The sequence below is a fragment of the Branchiostoma floridae genome, chromosome 6 (genome assembly GCF_000003815.2).
Source record: "Branchiostoma floridae strain S238N-H82 chromosome 6, Bfl_VNyyK, whole genome shotgun sequence".
In the NCBI taxonomy this organism is placed as follows: Eukaryota; Metazoa; Chordata; class Leptocardii; order Amphioxiformes; family Branchiostomatidae; genus Branchiostoma; species Branchiostoma floridae.
Window position 1 is genome coordinate 6,870,139 of NC_049984.1, and position 17,255 is coordinate 6,887,393.

At 38.9% G+C, this 17,255-nt stretch overlaps 1 protein-coding gene across 2 annotated transcripts in view; it reads left to right on the forward strand.

Moving 5' to 3' along the window:
• The window catches only part of LOC118418704 (thiamine-triphosphatase-like), an 85,932-nt gene extending 68,978 nt beyond the window's left edge, over positions 1–16,954 (forward strand). For both annotated transcript variants that reach the window (XM_035824765.1, XM_035824766.1), the window contains one exon: positions 14,806–16,954. In XM_035824765.1, the coding sequence (XP_035680658.1) occupies positions 14,806–14,918 (113 nt within the window). In that variant the 3' untranslated portion in view covers positions 14,919–16,954. The remainder of the gene's footprint in view (positions 1–14,805) is intronic.
• The last annotated feature ends 301 nt before the right edge of the window (positions 16,955–17,255 follow it).

A 17,255-nucleotide genomic window follows, 5' to 3' on the forward strand; every position in this document is an offset into this window, starting at 1 on the left:
GCACAGGTCGGGAGGGGGGGTGTTTTCTTGTTCAGTAGTATGGCAGGGTTGGACACGTCCACTAGCCTTTTCAATGAAGGAGATTTGGATATGCTTGTTACTTTTCACCGTGAGTCATGGCATCAACACAGTAAAATAGAGCTAATAATTCCATCGCTGGAACTAAAAATGCATAGAAAAATGTCATTTTGTTTCAGGCATTTTTTAAAATCTACTTGCCCGATAGGACAAGTGAATTTTAGTTGTCCAACCCCGGAATGAAAATTAAGGGAAATCTCGAAAGCTTGATGAACAAATTTTTGCTGCATTGAGACAGGTGTTAGCTATGCACTGGCACTTTCTATTTGTTTTCCATTAAGTGAAAGTTTATGACATCCATATCATGACTTGTTCTGTCAAAAGTTATGGAAGAGAAACATTTTGTATACATAAATACACCTTTCTGACTTAAGGAGGTCAAAGCCAGCACAGAAGGGCTTTATGGACATGTGAATTTTCCACAAATCCTGGCGATCAGTTCTGGCACAAGTAGATTTCATCAGAGGTGTCTGCCATGTCAAACGTTGTTCCAGTCTTGCTCCTGAGTGACATGACATTACATCAAGAGGTTACGCTTCTGCCCCGGGTACCAGACTGAATGGTTGAGTCCTAAACAGGATATCTGCCGGAGGTGTTATAAATGGATTTCTGTGATTTCTTGGGAATTTTTGTGGTTTACAGATGAAATGTCAGGTTTGGCGATAAGACGTGATGCCATGCAAGGAGTGTCTGTTTTGTAAACGGCTTGGTCATGGAGACAAGTTATTTTTAAAGTTGTGGAAATGTCAATTTGACTGATCCCCTTGCAGGTGTCATGTCACCATACAAAAAAGTGCCATGTGCAGAATGCTGAGAATGCAATGCTGCATTGAGTACAAATGTATACTACGTACTAGTATTTGGAATTGCAGATAAACACAGACAAGCAACTTCATTCTCTTGGAATAAGGTAATGACTTAAAAGAGGTATTGCTTATGACAAAATTTTGAATAAGATGCATGCAACTACAGTTGCCTTGGAAGCTTTCGAGACACACTCTTGTCTCTTTATCAACCCCTTTATCATCTCTGTTTCCTGTTGGTCAACGAAGTTCATATTTTCCAGTAAGACACAAGCTTAAAAGTTTGTCTCCAACATCACAGAAACTTCTTCACTTGTCCCAAAGTTTGCAAGGTCTGAATTAGCCAGTCCAGACTTGTCGTTGATTGTTTCTCCATGAATATCGAAAGGTCCGTTAAGACCGGGGAGCCAATTTAGCGCCGGAAACTCTTGTTATCTGGGTCCTCAGCCTGCGACCTGCGCAATTTACGGCACTTTCTGTCCACGGCGAGCTCGTAGCGGTTAAACGTTGTCACTTCCTCTCCGGGATAAAGTCCAAAATTAGCCGTCACCTTGCTGGGCGCTCTGCACTGATGGCCCGTCATGAATATGGGGAAGCTTCGGGTCGAAATGGGCACACTTTGTGACAGGAAGGGTTGCCATTTGTCTTATTGGCCTAGCAGCTGATGGCTTACAGGGCTCAAAATACTTTCAAGTTTGTACAAGTGACCACCTCTACATATTAAAGGACTACCAGGACTTGTGACCACTTTTGCATGGTGGGCCCTTAAATGATTTTTCCTCACCTAACGCAAGCAGCGAGGGAATACCATAGGTTCATGAGCAGCTCACCTGCAAAGAAAAACAAAAGCGCAAACAAAAGCACATGCACCAACAAAATCCTAATCTTTCTGTTGCCCTTATGTAAGAAAGCTCTTTCTTGCCCCGTCCGTGCAGAGACCTCGTGTAGGGACTCCCAGTGAGGAAGTATTCAACCATGAGGTTCATGAGCAGCTCACCCGCAAAGAAAAACAAAAACAAAAGCGCAAACAAAAGCACATGCACTTACACACAACAAAATCCTAATCTGTCGTCCTTAATATGTAAGAAAGCTCTTTCTTGCCCCGTCCGTGCGGAGACCTTGTGTAGGGACTCCCGGTGAGGAAGTCCCCTCTTAACGAGCAGTGATGGGTACAGATGCAGAAGGGCAGATAAGTTGTTGTAGTCAGCCAGGAACTGTGATCCCAGCCACGGCTAATACCCGCTCAAATGACCATGCAGGATCCCCCTCAATAATTGATTTGCGGAAGGGAAAGGTCGTGGCAAAAGTGGACGTATCCTTCAAGCCGGATTGACGGAGAGTTTGTGCTAGCAGAGGACAGGATAGAGAGGATGATGGGTTGTGAAAAATTTACAAAACCAGAGACAGATGACATCAAAAATGGTAATTTACGTCTATCCTTCAAGCTGAATTGAGTGTTAGTTACTAGTAGTGTTACCAGATAGCAGGCTAGAAAAGATGATAGGTATAAAGTTATAAAATGTACAAGAAAGATGACACCAAAAATGCAAATTAAACATGCATTCTTCATATTGACAAAAAGTTTTAGCAGACTTTGGGCTGGAAGAGACCTTATTCCATCATAGTTCATCTGTGTTGGCACATTTTTATTGTGTTGCAACAAAGTTTTAGCTCATAACTTTTTCTACCCTGGATAAAATGTTAAGAAAACTAATCTATAGTCTTCTGTCTTGTTAATAATAGGAAGTTATTTCTAATATTCAGTTTGAAAACTGAATGCGATGCAATTTATTCATTATACTTTTTAGTTGACATGAAATAAAAGGAAAATGCAATCTCTCGTCATATTTTGTCAAGGGTTTTCATTGGCTGTCTCAAAAATTACAAGTTATAATTTTCCAAACTTCATTAGCTACAATGTAACGCTAATTAGAAAAGTTAAAACATGATATGCAATCAGAGATAACATTATGAATATCATCAGAGACTAATAGTATTTTAAGTTTGTCATAATATAACAAAGGTTATGCTATTGTTAACTCTAATCGGAAATATATAATATGCAATCAGATCAAACTTGGTGTATGTAATCAAAGGCTAATATGTATTAATAAGTTATTATAAGTTTGTCATTAAATAAAAAAGGATACATTGTAATATAACAAAGGTAATGTTATTGAGAACAATAATGGGAAAAGTATAGTATTTAATATGCAATCAGAGCAAACTTGGTGTATGTCATCTAAGACTAATATTTATTAATATGTTATTATAAGTTTGTTATGATATACCAAAGGATTATTGTAATATAACAAAGGTTATGTTATTGTTAACACAAGAAATCTAATTGAAAAAATATAATATATAATATGCAATCAGAGCAAACTTGGTGTATGTTATCTACGGCTAATATGTATTAATAAGTTATTATAAGTTTGTTATGATATAACAAAGGTTTATTGTAATATAACAAAGGTTATGTTATTGCAAAGAGTTAATCAGCCCTGTTACACAATCAGTAGACATTATTTCAGGAGATGAAACAAAAGTGAAGATATTGAAAAAGTACAATCATGTAATTAGTATCTTCTACCCACAAATGCATATTTCATTATTCTAAAGCTGTAGCTTGTTGGAGAACTTCAAATTTCACATCTGTGTTCTGAAATGACTTCTTTCTAATTAATTATACATGTATCAATTGAAAATGATACAAAATCAGTACACAAGTCATTATCTCATTAAAATGAAAACAAATGAAACCAAAGGTATTGAGATTGGTTACGCACATGTAATTCTTTTGGCAGGATGTCTTTTGTTTTAGCATGCGATACTGGTGGTAAGAAGGCAACAACACAGATGGCACACTTAATCCCCTTTACCCATACTGCTTTGTGAGTAGGTCAGCAACATATACACCTGTCATATAGACAGACAAGTCCAAACTACAATTTGATGTTTGTGCATTTCACTCCCTAAGGGAAAAGAATGCAACACATTAGATGTCAAATCCATTGTTTACATTCTATTTTTGTTAGTTTGTCAATATACTTGTATGAAAATGTAAATTGTCGGAAAATGTAAATTGTTTTTCGTTTCTTGAAGTATCTGTCAATCCAACCCAGATCATGATATATAGATATGACCTTAACACTTAATGATTTAAGGACTTATGATTTTAGATTCTACACTAATTAAGAAATTAGCCATGTTTTATGTCTTTATCGTATATACCTGTCAACATTACCATTTCAGGGGAACTCGCCACTGTTACTATAAGTATAACATCAATTTGTAAATGAAAATAAATAGCTGCCGTTGTCTGCCAATACCGATCGCAACTAGCTTGTTTTCCTTTTCACCAAATAGCAATCAAATAAAAGAACTTTCTGCAATTTCCTAGCTTTATGAAAATGTCTTTCAGTTGTTCTATGATTGTATCACACGCACTTATCTTGCAGAGTCATGATTTGATGTGTTTTGATTCGAAGATCATTTCAGAGGAAGTTATTATGATTGACTAAATTTCTCTGCAATCAGACGCAAAATGGAAAAAGCATCATTAACGACGGGTGATCACCACAAAACGCAATTTGTTATGCGAGAGAAAAATTTCAGGTATTCATCATTTTCGGATGGCAATTATGAGAAGTACTTGCAATCATCATTATTGGAGTCATGCAGAGTTCAAATTTCTTGTTTTGCATATTACTTACACCATGTACAAATGCCAGGCCACAGATGTCAAGTAGATTCAATATAATTGACTGCAATCTTCACGCAGCAAAATACACATAGATGCAGAATATATTAGTATTTGCCAGAATGACAGTCAATTATCCAGGAAAAGATCCAGTTTTGGGGAGTAAACTTCTCATTTAGCGGTCAGAAATTACTTCTATGTATTACACATTTATCAAAACGATGCAGTGTTTTATTGCATACATATTGGTGAATGTGAATTTTGTTCATTTTTGGTCAGAAAATTGAAATGAAACCTTGTTTCTTTGAAGTAAGCAAGTCATCATTACTAGGATTTCTTTGATGCTATAATGCAGATTGTATTTCACGTTCATAACCAATAATGAATTCTGGTTAATATGAATGTGGCCAATAATTCTTGATTTCTTTGACAATGATCTTTTATGAGCGCATACTTTTGAAATTATGATGTTTTTGGTAAAAACATTTTACATTGTTGTAAAATTGTTACTATGGTGTAATGAAGAAGAATTTCAAGTTGTGATCAGTAGGGAACAGTCCTGTACATAGAAATAACGGTTTAGGAAAGATGTTGACTTTTTCATATTTCTTTTTATCACATTGATACTAATCTTCAGAAGTTGCTACAAAGTTGCAATATTGTAAACCAAAAATTGCTACGTGCAGGAGCTTAGCCGTGAACCACACCTCGAACAGGACTCCTGATAAAACCACACGTTCAAATAAGATCTCCAAACTTTATTATGATTGCCGGATCAGGAATGACAAAGTTGTCATGATTGAGGCCGCAAAGAGAAAACTTCTGTTATTGTGAGTAAACTGCTGGGATTTGGGAGTTTAACCCGTCGCCATGGAGATGATGGAAGGGTGGGATCTCAACCAATCAGAAGTGGCAGATTCCCATCATCCGCAGACTCCAGGTCCAGTTAGAAAGTTCATCATCTGGCCAGAGGTCAAATTGTCGGAGTCGGGGAAATGGGCCCTTGGTGGGATGGAATGCCAGAAATATGCAATTTCAAATTAACTGGAGATCCCCTCTTTGATTGAGTCATTTTGCAGTGTGCAGAGGTAATGGTTTCTCTGGACACGCTGGACATTAGCCTACAATAGCAGTCCCATTTCTCCTTATGAAGGCAAAGCGTGGCTTCCTGAAAGTTTAATAAAGACCATTCCAGAAGGACAAAAAGGTAAAAGGTGTGCTTAGACACCTATCTGTAGAGGTGACCATCATTGAGATAGGTTTTGTGCAAATATTGCGAGTTGAATTTGTCATTTTAGAGCAATAATCACTTTTTAAGACCATATTAGTTACCAAGGACATTAAGTTACATGTATAATAGCCATCCCATTTCTTCTAACAAAAGCATAGTGCAGCTTTCTGAAAGTTTAGTAAAGGCTATTCTGGAAAGACAAAAAAAGGTTATTATAACAGACCCATCATGTTCAAGGTTGTAACCAGAGGTGGACATCAGCGTACAATTTACTCTGCTGATGAAAGGAAAGTGCAGCTCCTTAAAACACTTTATGATAAAGTCTTAAAAAATGACAATCCTGGACGACAAAAATTGTGACCATTGTTTGCTGTAGATTTTTCATCTCTGTTCTTTCACATCTTCTTATCTGATTTTGGAATTGACTTTGACAATCTACGATATTAGCATCTGTTTTCCAATATTTATGGCTATTGGTCACAATATTTTATTCGCTCATTTTGTACGATTTACAGTATGGAGATGTCATCCACATGATCAAATCAACATTACCTAATCTTTTTTTGTGTAGCGTCTGACACTAATGCATATGTATACGAAATTAGTTTTAATTCTCCAAAAGAAAGAGAAAGGCAGCTTCTTAACACTCTCACCAAAGAAGGTGTGGCTTTCACATACACTTCTCAGGACAACCAGCATGACTAGGTATAGATTACAGTGTTGTTGAGATTTCTAATTCTTCGGAGATCTCTTGGTACAGTTGAAGAAACAAAGTGTTTCCCTGTCAATTTGTTCTATCCTTGTGGCCTCAAGTAATGCTTCAAAAGTCGCTAACCAAGGTCATTCATACGGAAAGTGATATACTCTGTCCCAAACTGACAGAAAAGCCAGCAATTTGGGATATCATTAACTAGGACCAATGTGCCTACAAAAATGAATCACCAATTGCAAGGAGAATGAAAATAGATTTGATATTATAGCAGTTGAATATTCCAGATTTTATTGTTATGTCTTCCTTGGATGGTTGTACGTAGGTATGTAATCTTGTGATGATGAGGGAAGGGCAGTAAAAGTTGTACTAATGAACCAACATGTACAAGTCTTATCATCACTCTTGTAAAGTCACAAACCTGGAGTGTTTACATAGAAAATATCTATTACAGAAAAGACAAACCTTGGATGTGTCACAATCTACCTAACACTGGCAGAAAAACAAACCATTGGTAAAACTGTATGCTAATAGTAATACTGTTCAATCCCCAATATATTAATGAACTTGAAATACTTTTTCAATTATTTTTTCTATTTCACTCATTTTTTTCTCTGCATATATAGGTCATTGGATGGTTGTATTAACAGTGTAGGTACATGTAATCTAGATGTCCATACAAATTACACATATGCTAATAAAAAATATATAGGGCAATCACCAAAATGTAAATGAAAATTAGACATTTTTTTCAATCAGACTTTCTCCAATCTTACTCATTTTTGTGTGTTTATGCTTTGTTGGATGGTCGTATTTAGGCACATGTAATCTAGTGATGATGAGCAGGAGGCCATAAAAAAGTTGCTATTAGAGAGGTGGCCTGTAACGGCACCCGGGGGCACGCACACTTGTCATTTCGCCAACGACACCGAATTAATTTTGGTGGCGTAATATCTGTGGGATTTGTCACAGGGTGTCCGTGAGCCCCTAATGTGGGAATTATCTGGGAAATCTGGGCGCCGTAACGGCCCTCTCGAGGGTCATGCACCAGGTGAGGGACAGGATAAAACTGGAGCCAAACAGGCTGGTGGGGGATTAAATTCAGGGGGGGGGGTGTTATGGGGGGGAATGCCAGGTACTTTTGTAGGGGGATAAAGCAAGTGGTCTTGTTCTGCATAGTACAAGTTTTGTAACTACTCTTGCGGGTCATGCAGCAGGTTAGGGACAGGATAGAACTGGAGCCAAACAAGCTGGTGGGGGGATTAAATTCAGGGGGGGGTGTTTTCAGGATGGGGATAATGTCAGGTAAGTTTTTAGGGGTTATAGCAAGTAGTGGTCTTCCAAGTTTTGTAACTATTCTCGAGTGCCATGTACCAGGTGAAAATTGTGGGATCTGGCCATAAGGTTCAGGTATTGCAAGGGGGGCGTAAGGGACAACGGGTGTGGCAGTACCTTTAATTGGTTGTGTGGATTGCGAGAAAGCTGCTGTAAGAATGTATTGGTGTTATGGGAAGGGTGACAGTGACACACATGGTCAGTTGGACTTGATACAGCCAGAGTGCAATTACATCAAACCGCTCGACATAATTTCCGCCATTTTTCATTGCGACAGTTCATTCCATCCAACGACGAGGTTGTTAAAAAGTCGGCCAGGATTTCCGACGGCTTTTCTGTCACTTTGACAGGCGACTCGACAAATCCCATCATCATCCACTTTTAGGCCACAGGAACTTGATTCCATGGATGACATCCAAGCGTGCCTCACTTTTTGTCCATCTCCAAACCAAAAAAAGTTTACAAGCATTACTGTAAATTAAAGATGCTCTAAAATGAGCAAATATATGCTGTAAGTTGCAAAAGAAATATTGGAACGAAAATGGATACTAATGAGAAATTTTTACAAAGATGTGAAAGAACAAATTTATTGCTTGATATGCCATGTTCTGCGTGTCCAGTCAATCTTAATGTCAGTCATTTGTTCAACCTTCCTGATTACTTAGATTTCAAAATGAAGGTACTTTTTATTCCCATGCTCACATCAGTTTTGGGTTGCCAAGAGGATGTCATCCATTCAATCCAACCTGTATGGCCTTACCAACATGACCACCACTGCGTTCATCATCAAAATGTTTATGCCGTTTTTCACGAGAGAAAAACCCCGGACAGATTCATCAACATACATCAATTTTCCGTAATTTCTTCTCGCGAACAACGACCCCGACCACCTCCCCATATATTGACTGTAAAAGGAATTAGAAATGAAATATTTTTCATTAAGTCCGTGTCCAGTTAATCAGTGCTCGGCCAGGGCCCACTACATAGGGGAGCTGCCCCACTTCAAGTAATACGAAGAGACTGACATATTGTATCGTGATTACTGTGGACAGTGCTGTCGATAAGGAAGATTGGCCTGTAACGTATCTGCTGAAGGGAACAAGGAACATTTAGGAGCTCGTTTGTCATGTTAGTTTGCAGTGTTGGTGGCATGTTGGACATGTATCGTTCCTTGTTTATAACTGCAGTGGTAGAAAGATGTATAGAATATGTAGAAAAAGGTACTTCGGAAGTTCATTAGTTGGGTTAGCCCACACTGTTAAAAAAAATATGTGAAATCAATGCGTCTGAAATTTCATTAACAGTTAAGGAAAACACAGAAACACTTCGGAGGTTATTTGTTAATTTAGTTCACACACGATGGCATGTTGGCTTTATCCCTTCTTTGATTGCTTGATGATACAATGTAAATGTCATGCAATATTTAGGAAAAGTGTTGTCTTCTTTTCGATACAGTTTAGGAAAACATCACCAAAACATCACATCTTGGAACACGGTTGTCAGGTGATATCCTTGACAAGTCTTCTGCATCTTGAAGCCATTAATGATCTCTGTTTGCCTGCGCCATGTTGTGTGCAAACATATAAGACAACGACTTCCCATCCTCCTCAGGACTTACATAATCACTGTCATAACTCATTGGTCAGGGTCACTGTTTTTGTCTTGAGATCAAAGAACAAAATCAGCAAACCAACATTAGCTATGTTCCTCTTCTTAAAACAATTGCTCATCTCAGTGTCAACTAAGGTATGCTTAAATTCATTTAATGCAGAAGTTTATCAAGAAATTTAGTGTTGTTGTTTTGCCATAATGTCATTAAATACAAATGTATGATCAAGACGATGTCCACAGGGCCCTCTTCTTAAGACACCCTTAATCACCGCTATAATTCACAGCTCCCGGTCATTACATGTCGTAGAACAAAGGACAACATCAGTGAGTGTTCGTCTATCTCTGCTGTACATTAAAGCCAAGTAGCCTCCTTCCCTCAAGGCCTAACACCTCGGGGGTCACTTGAGTTTGTCACTTTAGAGGTGTCCATAAACGCTGTGACTTAGGGCCGCTGTAGAAGAAAGGTTTTGGCCTGCTGTTGTTGATGTTTGGTCATGTTTGAATTTCCTAACCTGGCAGTAAATTATAACTCTTGTTCGGGGTTGGTCAGTAGGGCTATAAAATGTGCTGTGAAACAGACTACCTATCATTATGAAAGAGGAAATGAAAGTCTAGCTTATGTTATGTACTCTTTTTTCACTATTTGTTTACACATCATGAAGTAACGGTTGTACTAGATTCGTTTTTACTTTTTTCTCATCATCAACTTGGGTGGGCATCTCTATTGCTGTATCAGTTTGTATTTTCATTCATTGTTCTCTCCTCTCTGTGTTTTGTTTTGTTTTGACTAATGTCCCTTTCACCCTCTTTCCTTGTTTCTGAAATGACAAATTAAGGAAAGACTGAATTAAAATTGGGAGACCTGTACCTTTCTTCTCTAAATAAAGTCTTTGGCATTTTACACGTTCCTGTATTGCATGGGATGTTAATTAACATGTTGCCACATCCGTGTGACAAATCTTGTCCGGTTCTTCTTAGAATTCTATGCACTTTCATCCAATAAACTGAGACTTCTGACACAGCGATTTTGAATTTTCAAAGTCACAGATAATCATTCCAAACACCTGTGCCCTTCGCAAATTCCAGGTTCGCAGCGCAACGACAATCACTGAGTCTCCGTCACGCCGGTCCGCTTTCGGTGAAAAGAAAGACTCTTTGATTAATTCCGCTGAACTTTATTATTTCAGCACTCTCCTTACGGCGGGATAAACGCCTGTCCCTGATGTCCAGGGGGCGAAGTTTCATCTAATGGGCCTCGTTCGCTCTTTATCACCCGACGACAGACGGGGTATCGCTCTTGTCTCTGCGAACAAACAACTTTACTTCACTTAACTGTAGTTTATAGACCTGTGCAAGGTGTTTCTCATTGGTTGTGGACTTCAGATTGTGTTAATTTCTTTAGTTTGATGGGTAAGCTGGGCAGGTGGATTTGTTTTAGGGGTCCCAGGTTATGGTATGAAGCATACACGAACAGCACATCCTCACTTTTAATAAATAAGCAACTTTCCTTTACATTACAGACCTGATGCAGTGTTTCTCATTCATTGGTTGTGAACTGTAGATTGTATTTAATTGGATTAGTTTGATGGGTAAGTGGGTGACTGGATATGTTTTAGGAATCCCAGGCTGCATTATGAAAACTCAGCGAGCAACACATCCCATAGCATGGAGTTAAAGCCAGATACTTATGACATGTTTAACGTCAGGGTTTTAAATATGGGTCTCTTGTGACAAATAGTAGTTTGCAAACTGCAACCACACCTTGTAGTGTCCAAATGTATCTATCTTTAGGTCACTTCAGTCTAACACATTGGTTCCCAGATCTGATAAAGTAATGCTTAAGTAGGAGATCAGCATGAAAAGAGAGTAAGAAAAAAGCAAGTACCTTTAGCTCGTACACATACATGTAATTTAAGATAGAATGTAGTCAGATCTAAGTTTTAATTAAGATAGTGTTCTGTTTCATGATCTTTCTATCTTGCTTAATTTTTTTTAACCTTCAGAGAATTATATGATTTAAAAATAACTTGTCGCCTGATGTAAGGATGGCTCCAAAACAGACCAAAATGTGTTGTTTTCCATCTGAGTAAGACAAACGTATGTCCCTACAGGGGTGTCCTTTCCAGGGCTAAGGTGAGCACACACCTGGCTGGAACTGCCATCCTCCAGGGCAGGTGTATCGACTGACACTTTCACTGCCATGTGTGTGGGTATTGGGTAACTCTCCTCTGTGGGTCGACAGGTGTTAGTATATTTACAACTCAGCCATTGATGTACTGTATGTAGATGGCATCATGCTCATCCTTCTCTGTGGATTTGCAAATGTCTATATTTTGTTGTATTAGTAATACATGACTAACATGTGGATGCCGGGTCTGTGACTACTGTGGGTCAATACTACATGTATGTATGGTGATGTATATTTACAACTTATGGTGTATGTGGATGATCATGGTCACTCTCCACTGTGGAGAATGCTTATGCTTATGATATATGTGGATCCAGGGTTAGTCTAGCCTGGTATCCAGCTGTATTTATAGCTCCCAAAATACAACTTTGCAGAGAGGACGGAAGAGACTCAGGAGTCATAATACGTCTTGATACCAGGCTAGGGTTAGTCTCCAGTATTAACAGGTGGTTGGTCAATGATGTCATGATGTGTGTGGACCTGTCTCCACTATGAGTTAACAGGTGTTTGTATGGGTTAGTCTCCACTGTGGGATAACTTCGGTTAACAGGTGTTTGTATGGGTTAGACTTCACTATGAGTTAACAGGTGTTTGTATGGGTTAGTCTCCACTGTGGGATAACTTCGGTTAACAGGTGTTTGTATGGGTTAGACTTCACTATGGGTTAACAGGTGTTTGTATGGGTTAGTCTCCACTATGAGTTAACAGGTGTTTGTATGGGTTAGTCTCCAATATGAGTTAACAGGTGTTTATATGGGTTAGTCTCCACTGTGGGTTAACAGGTGTTTGTATGGGTTAGTCTCCACTATGGGTTAACAGGTGTTTATATGGGTTAGTCTCCACTATGGGTTAACAGGTGTTTGTATGGGTTAGTCTCCACTATGGGTTAACAGGTGTTTGTATGGGTTAGTCTCCACTATGGGTTAACAGGTGTTTGTATGGGTTAGACTTCACTGTGGTCAATAGGTATTTGTGTGTGGGTTCATCTGCACTGTCAGTTGACAGGTGTTTCTGTGGGCCTCTCGCCACTGTTGGTTAACAGGTGTTTGTTTGGATTAAGCTTCCACTATGGGTTAACAGGTGTTTGTGTGTGGGTCTGTCTTAACTGTGGATCGACAGGTGTTTGTATGGGTTAGACTTCACTGTGGGTTTTTCTACTCTGTGGGTTAACAGGTGTTTGACTCCAATCATCCTACAATTTCATTTACCATCTTAACGTCACTTTCATCTTATTCGTATTATTTCCTTAAGTAAGTTGCTTTAAATGTTCATTGCTACTTCAGAAAAAGCAAGATGGTGACAAGATATCAAGTTTCTTTTTATGTATACCTCTAATATTGCTTGATTTGAATATTTTTTATCCTTGAATATATTTCGTAGAATAGACAGCTTCCCTTAAAGTTCCTCTTTGCCAGCAAAAAGCCATTGTGTACAACCTGTATTTAGTAGAGTGTAGAGAAATTACTATAAGTTGAAGTGTTGTAATACATGTACTTATTACAAAAGTTCTGCACAAGTTAAGTGGAACTCGTCATAAAAGTCTTTTGTCTTAAACCTCCACCCCAGTAATTTAGTCCGCGCTGTATTTTACTTGTGACAGGGCGGGGAATTATATTTCCATTTCTGCCTGGTCTTGACATTACCTCGGTTATGGAACCATGGCAAATCCGCACATCATGTTCCATTCGCAGTAATTTGATGTCAAATGAAAGCGCACAGTCGAAATCAGTGGGGAGGTAAATTGAAGAAAAACACATCAGACCCGGAGTTATGGGAAGACGCGTCGGGAACCTCTCCCGAAGATTACAGTTTGCCCGCGATATCGCCGCGTTGCTTTTTTTCGCGGCGGCCGCAAATCCTTGCATCAAAAGTACGTCCTCAATAATTTGATGTCAAACGAAGATTCGGGCGTGAATTAGCGAGCTTGTTCGCCTCTGTGCTGTCCGCGAGGGGCCAAGATTCAGGGTCAGGCGTTTAGGCAGACAAGAGTATGCAATTTGGGCAAGCGAGCGTGGCTGGCGAAGTAGAACCAATTTAGGGATGATTTTGATGGGTTTTCTTTGCAAAGTGGCCGCGCAAAATGAGGCGATACAAGAGGTCAAGATGATCAGGGGGTTACGCAAGCCGTCGGGTCAGCGCAGCTCTGCCCTCTGCTCGACCGAGTCTTTGGGAAAGGTCGTTTATTAGCGGCGAAAACGCTCCCCCTCAATTCCCAGCCTGCCTTGTATGTGCCCTCTGTTGTACTTTATGTGACAATTAGCGCTCTCCGCTACTTTGCGTGGAGCAAAAAGCGTCCACGCTAATTCCTTCACACCCAACGCTAATCCATTTGTTTTGCTCTCATTCTGAGGAGAAATTTGCATATTGTTTTAATGCCGAGGCCATCTGTAGATGCGTCTTTGTGAGGCCGCCTTTGTTTACCTTCTTTTGTCTCACTTGGGTTGCCATGACTACAGGCTGGAGAGGACGTTGTATGTCTGGGAATGTGGAACAATTATCTCTCTTCGATGTCTGCCTCCCCACGTCACAGATCAACCACTTTTGTCTTCCTTCTTTAACCTTCTCACAGCTGCCTAACTCCATCATTGCCACAAACTTAGTGACAAAGGGTTAACTCGGTAGAAACAAGGTTAAGATTCATGCTGCTTGTTTAACAGGTTGTCAAGGTCAAAAAGGAAAATACACTGAAAAGCATCTCCTCCTAGTAGTAGCAGTTGGCATCTATACATTAAGTTGTTTTGTATTTATCAGATAAATTTGGGAAACTTATTGAGCTAGCCAGTCTTAACTTCCCTTTGTTATTGTGTTTGCTTCTATTCATCATTAGTATAAAATACTGCCCTTATGTATATACATGTAGTTATAATGTTACTGACAATATTTTGTTGATCTGTATCTGTATGTACTTTAGTAGCTGTTGCCATATATTGTATTCTGTACAATTATAGATTATCATCATTATCATTTATCAGTAAAGGCCTTCTTTGTAAGATTTGGATTTTGGCAGAAGTTCTGGAACTTAATCACTCTCTGTGTCCAAGGAGTTTGAACAGAACCTCCTTGCTATTGCTATGTCCATGTTTCTTACACTTTTGACAGTTGTTTGATGTTTGTTTACATTTTTGTTTGTTTCTCTGTGTCCTTCAGGTTTCCAGAGCAGCAAAAAGATACCTGGGAAGATGAGCGCTTTTTTAAAGACATTCCGGGAGAAGCATTACGCCGCCTTGGTGAAGGGGGGCCTGCTCACGCCGATCACATGACCACTCTCAACCAATTAGATCAGTATCTCCGTATCCTTCCGAGAACTGTCAACCTCGTCAGCTGAAGAGGGCAGTGGAACTGTCAACTCAGAGATTGGAGGTGTCAATCACGCGATTGTTGCCTGGCAACGGAGGATGAAGAAGATTACTTGGTGTCATGGAATGACATCTCAGCAGATGATACAATTTTTTGTTCTGATGGATTTACGAAAGTTTTGCCGTAGAGGCACAGTATGTAGATTTGGATAGATAACCATGGAAAAGATATGGAAAAGCACCACTTTTTGAAATCAAAGAAAAAGTTTAAATTTGTTTGAAGTAGTTAGGATCTCAGTGTCACTTCAGGCTACACCAGTTTTCTTCCTTGGTTTTTGGACATTCTTAGGTAAAGTTTAATAAAATAGATAGTAGAATAAGATGGCCGGGAGATAAAGTTGAATCTGATGATAATGATCACTCCCTAAAACTGTGTGGTGAGGCAAGGCAAACTGTTAACATGTTGAGCTTCAAATTCAACATTATTTCTAATCTCCAAGAACCAATCAATTAAATTGGTGTGGCATAACATTCTCATAACTTCTATTAGCAGAATTTGGCTATAAGTACATTTGTACCAGGTCTTGATATACATTGTAACCATTTCATTTGTTAAATTCTGTGAGAAAAGTTGACCTTTATAATAAAAGAACAGGATTTTCTTTATAAGATGAAATATGTCATTGCTATCATGAAAAACATTTTTATTGAAATGCTCCGAATAGCCTGTTTGCATTGTGCCTTATGGTAACAGTACTTGACTTGTAAATGATTGTGCTTGCAGTACCACTGTGATTGCTAGAGGGCTCTTGCTTACGGGCAGTTGTGTGTGTACTCAAGCATGTCGGGTCTTCCATCTATTGTGCCAAGGAGGTTTCAATCTGATTGTAACCTCCTTGATTGTACAAGGTATAATACTGGTATCTTAAATCTTCAATAAGACAATTTGGAATTGCAGCCACTAGCTTAGGTTATCATATTTGGTCATGTAAAGTTTTCTTTTAAACCATATCACACACCTTATGATAAAAAGACAGCTGACAGGAAAGAGCTTACAAATGAACAGGTTTCTTTTACAGTCAAACCTGTCCAAGCAGACCACTGAGTGGACTGATAAAATCTGGTCTATGTGGACAGGTGGTCGTCATAGACAGGATTCTTAATTAATGCTTGTGTCTATGGGAAAAATGATCTAAGTGACCACCAAAAAGAGGTCCTAATGTAGGGGTGGTCACCTGTACAGGTTTGACTGTATTTATCAATAATTAGCATTTTCAGTGTTTTTGCTCCCACAGATTTGTTCTACCGGAGGCCAGCTGGTTAAAATGGCTTCCCAAGTTATCTAATCCTGAATAGAGTACAAGAAAACCTCCTGTAATCACACTTAAAAACAGGGTTGGCCACTATCATTAAGGCAATTTGACAACATTAACTATTAATACTTCCCAGCACAGGTAAATACGCTGCCTATTATTCCCACAACCCAACTCTGCAATTACAGCAGAAATCAAATTGTGCCAAATTGTGCAATTAAAAAAAGGGAGCCCCACTTATACCTGCAATTATACATGTTTTTCATCCTCTTTTGTCGATTCCGCTCACATTTTGATGACTTATCGGGGCGACTCGCAAGGGAATCGTCACAGGGGTCCTTTGACATGTCCAAACAAAAGAGCTTGAACAAAAAAAAGTGGGGGTAAACATTGCGCCCTATGGAGGTATTGTTTCTGAACGGTCTGTATGCTGTTGCCATGGCAATGGTTGCGGTTGGACCACGGACGCGGCAGAATTGTCTTATGTGACCGCAAACGGTCGTAATTGAATTTTCCTCTTCATTTGTGGACAAAGCCCAGTTCATGAATATGGGCACAAACTGAGCTTTCAATGGCAGATGAGTGAAAAAAAGAAAACAATGTTCCAGATCGTAAACAATTGGTTAGCGATAGAAAGCCCTTTAGATGGAGTACACAAAAAAAGTGCCAGTAAAAGGTCATGAAAAATGATCACAAGCACTTAAAGTGATACCAGTGACAATCATAATGTGCCTTCTAAGTCAGATGAAGACTATTTGTTTCATGTATACTGAACATTGTAGATAAGCCTTATTATAAATGTTATGTTGAATGAAAATGTTGAAATTCATCAAAAACATCCAAGTCAAGTACATGCACAATGAAGCCAATGCCTTTGATATTAGTATATTGGGAATCAACTTCTCAATTGTATGCGTTTTGGCTTTGACATATTTCTAGCCCAGAAAAACGGATGAAGTGAAATGACAGTAATTAATGTATGTGAATG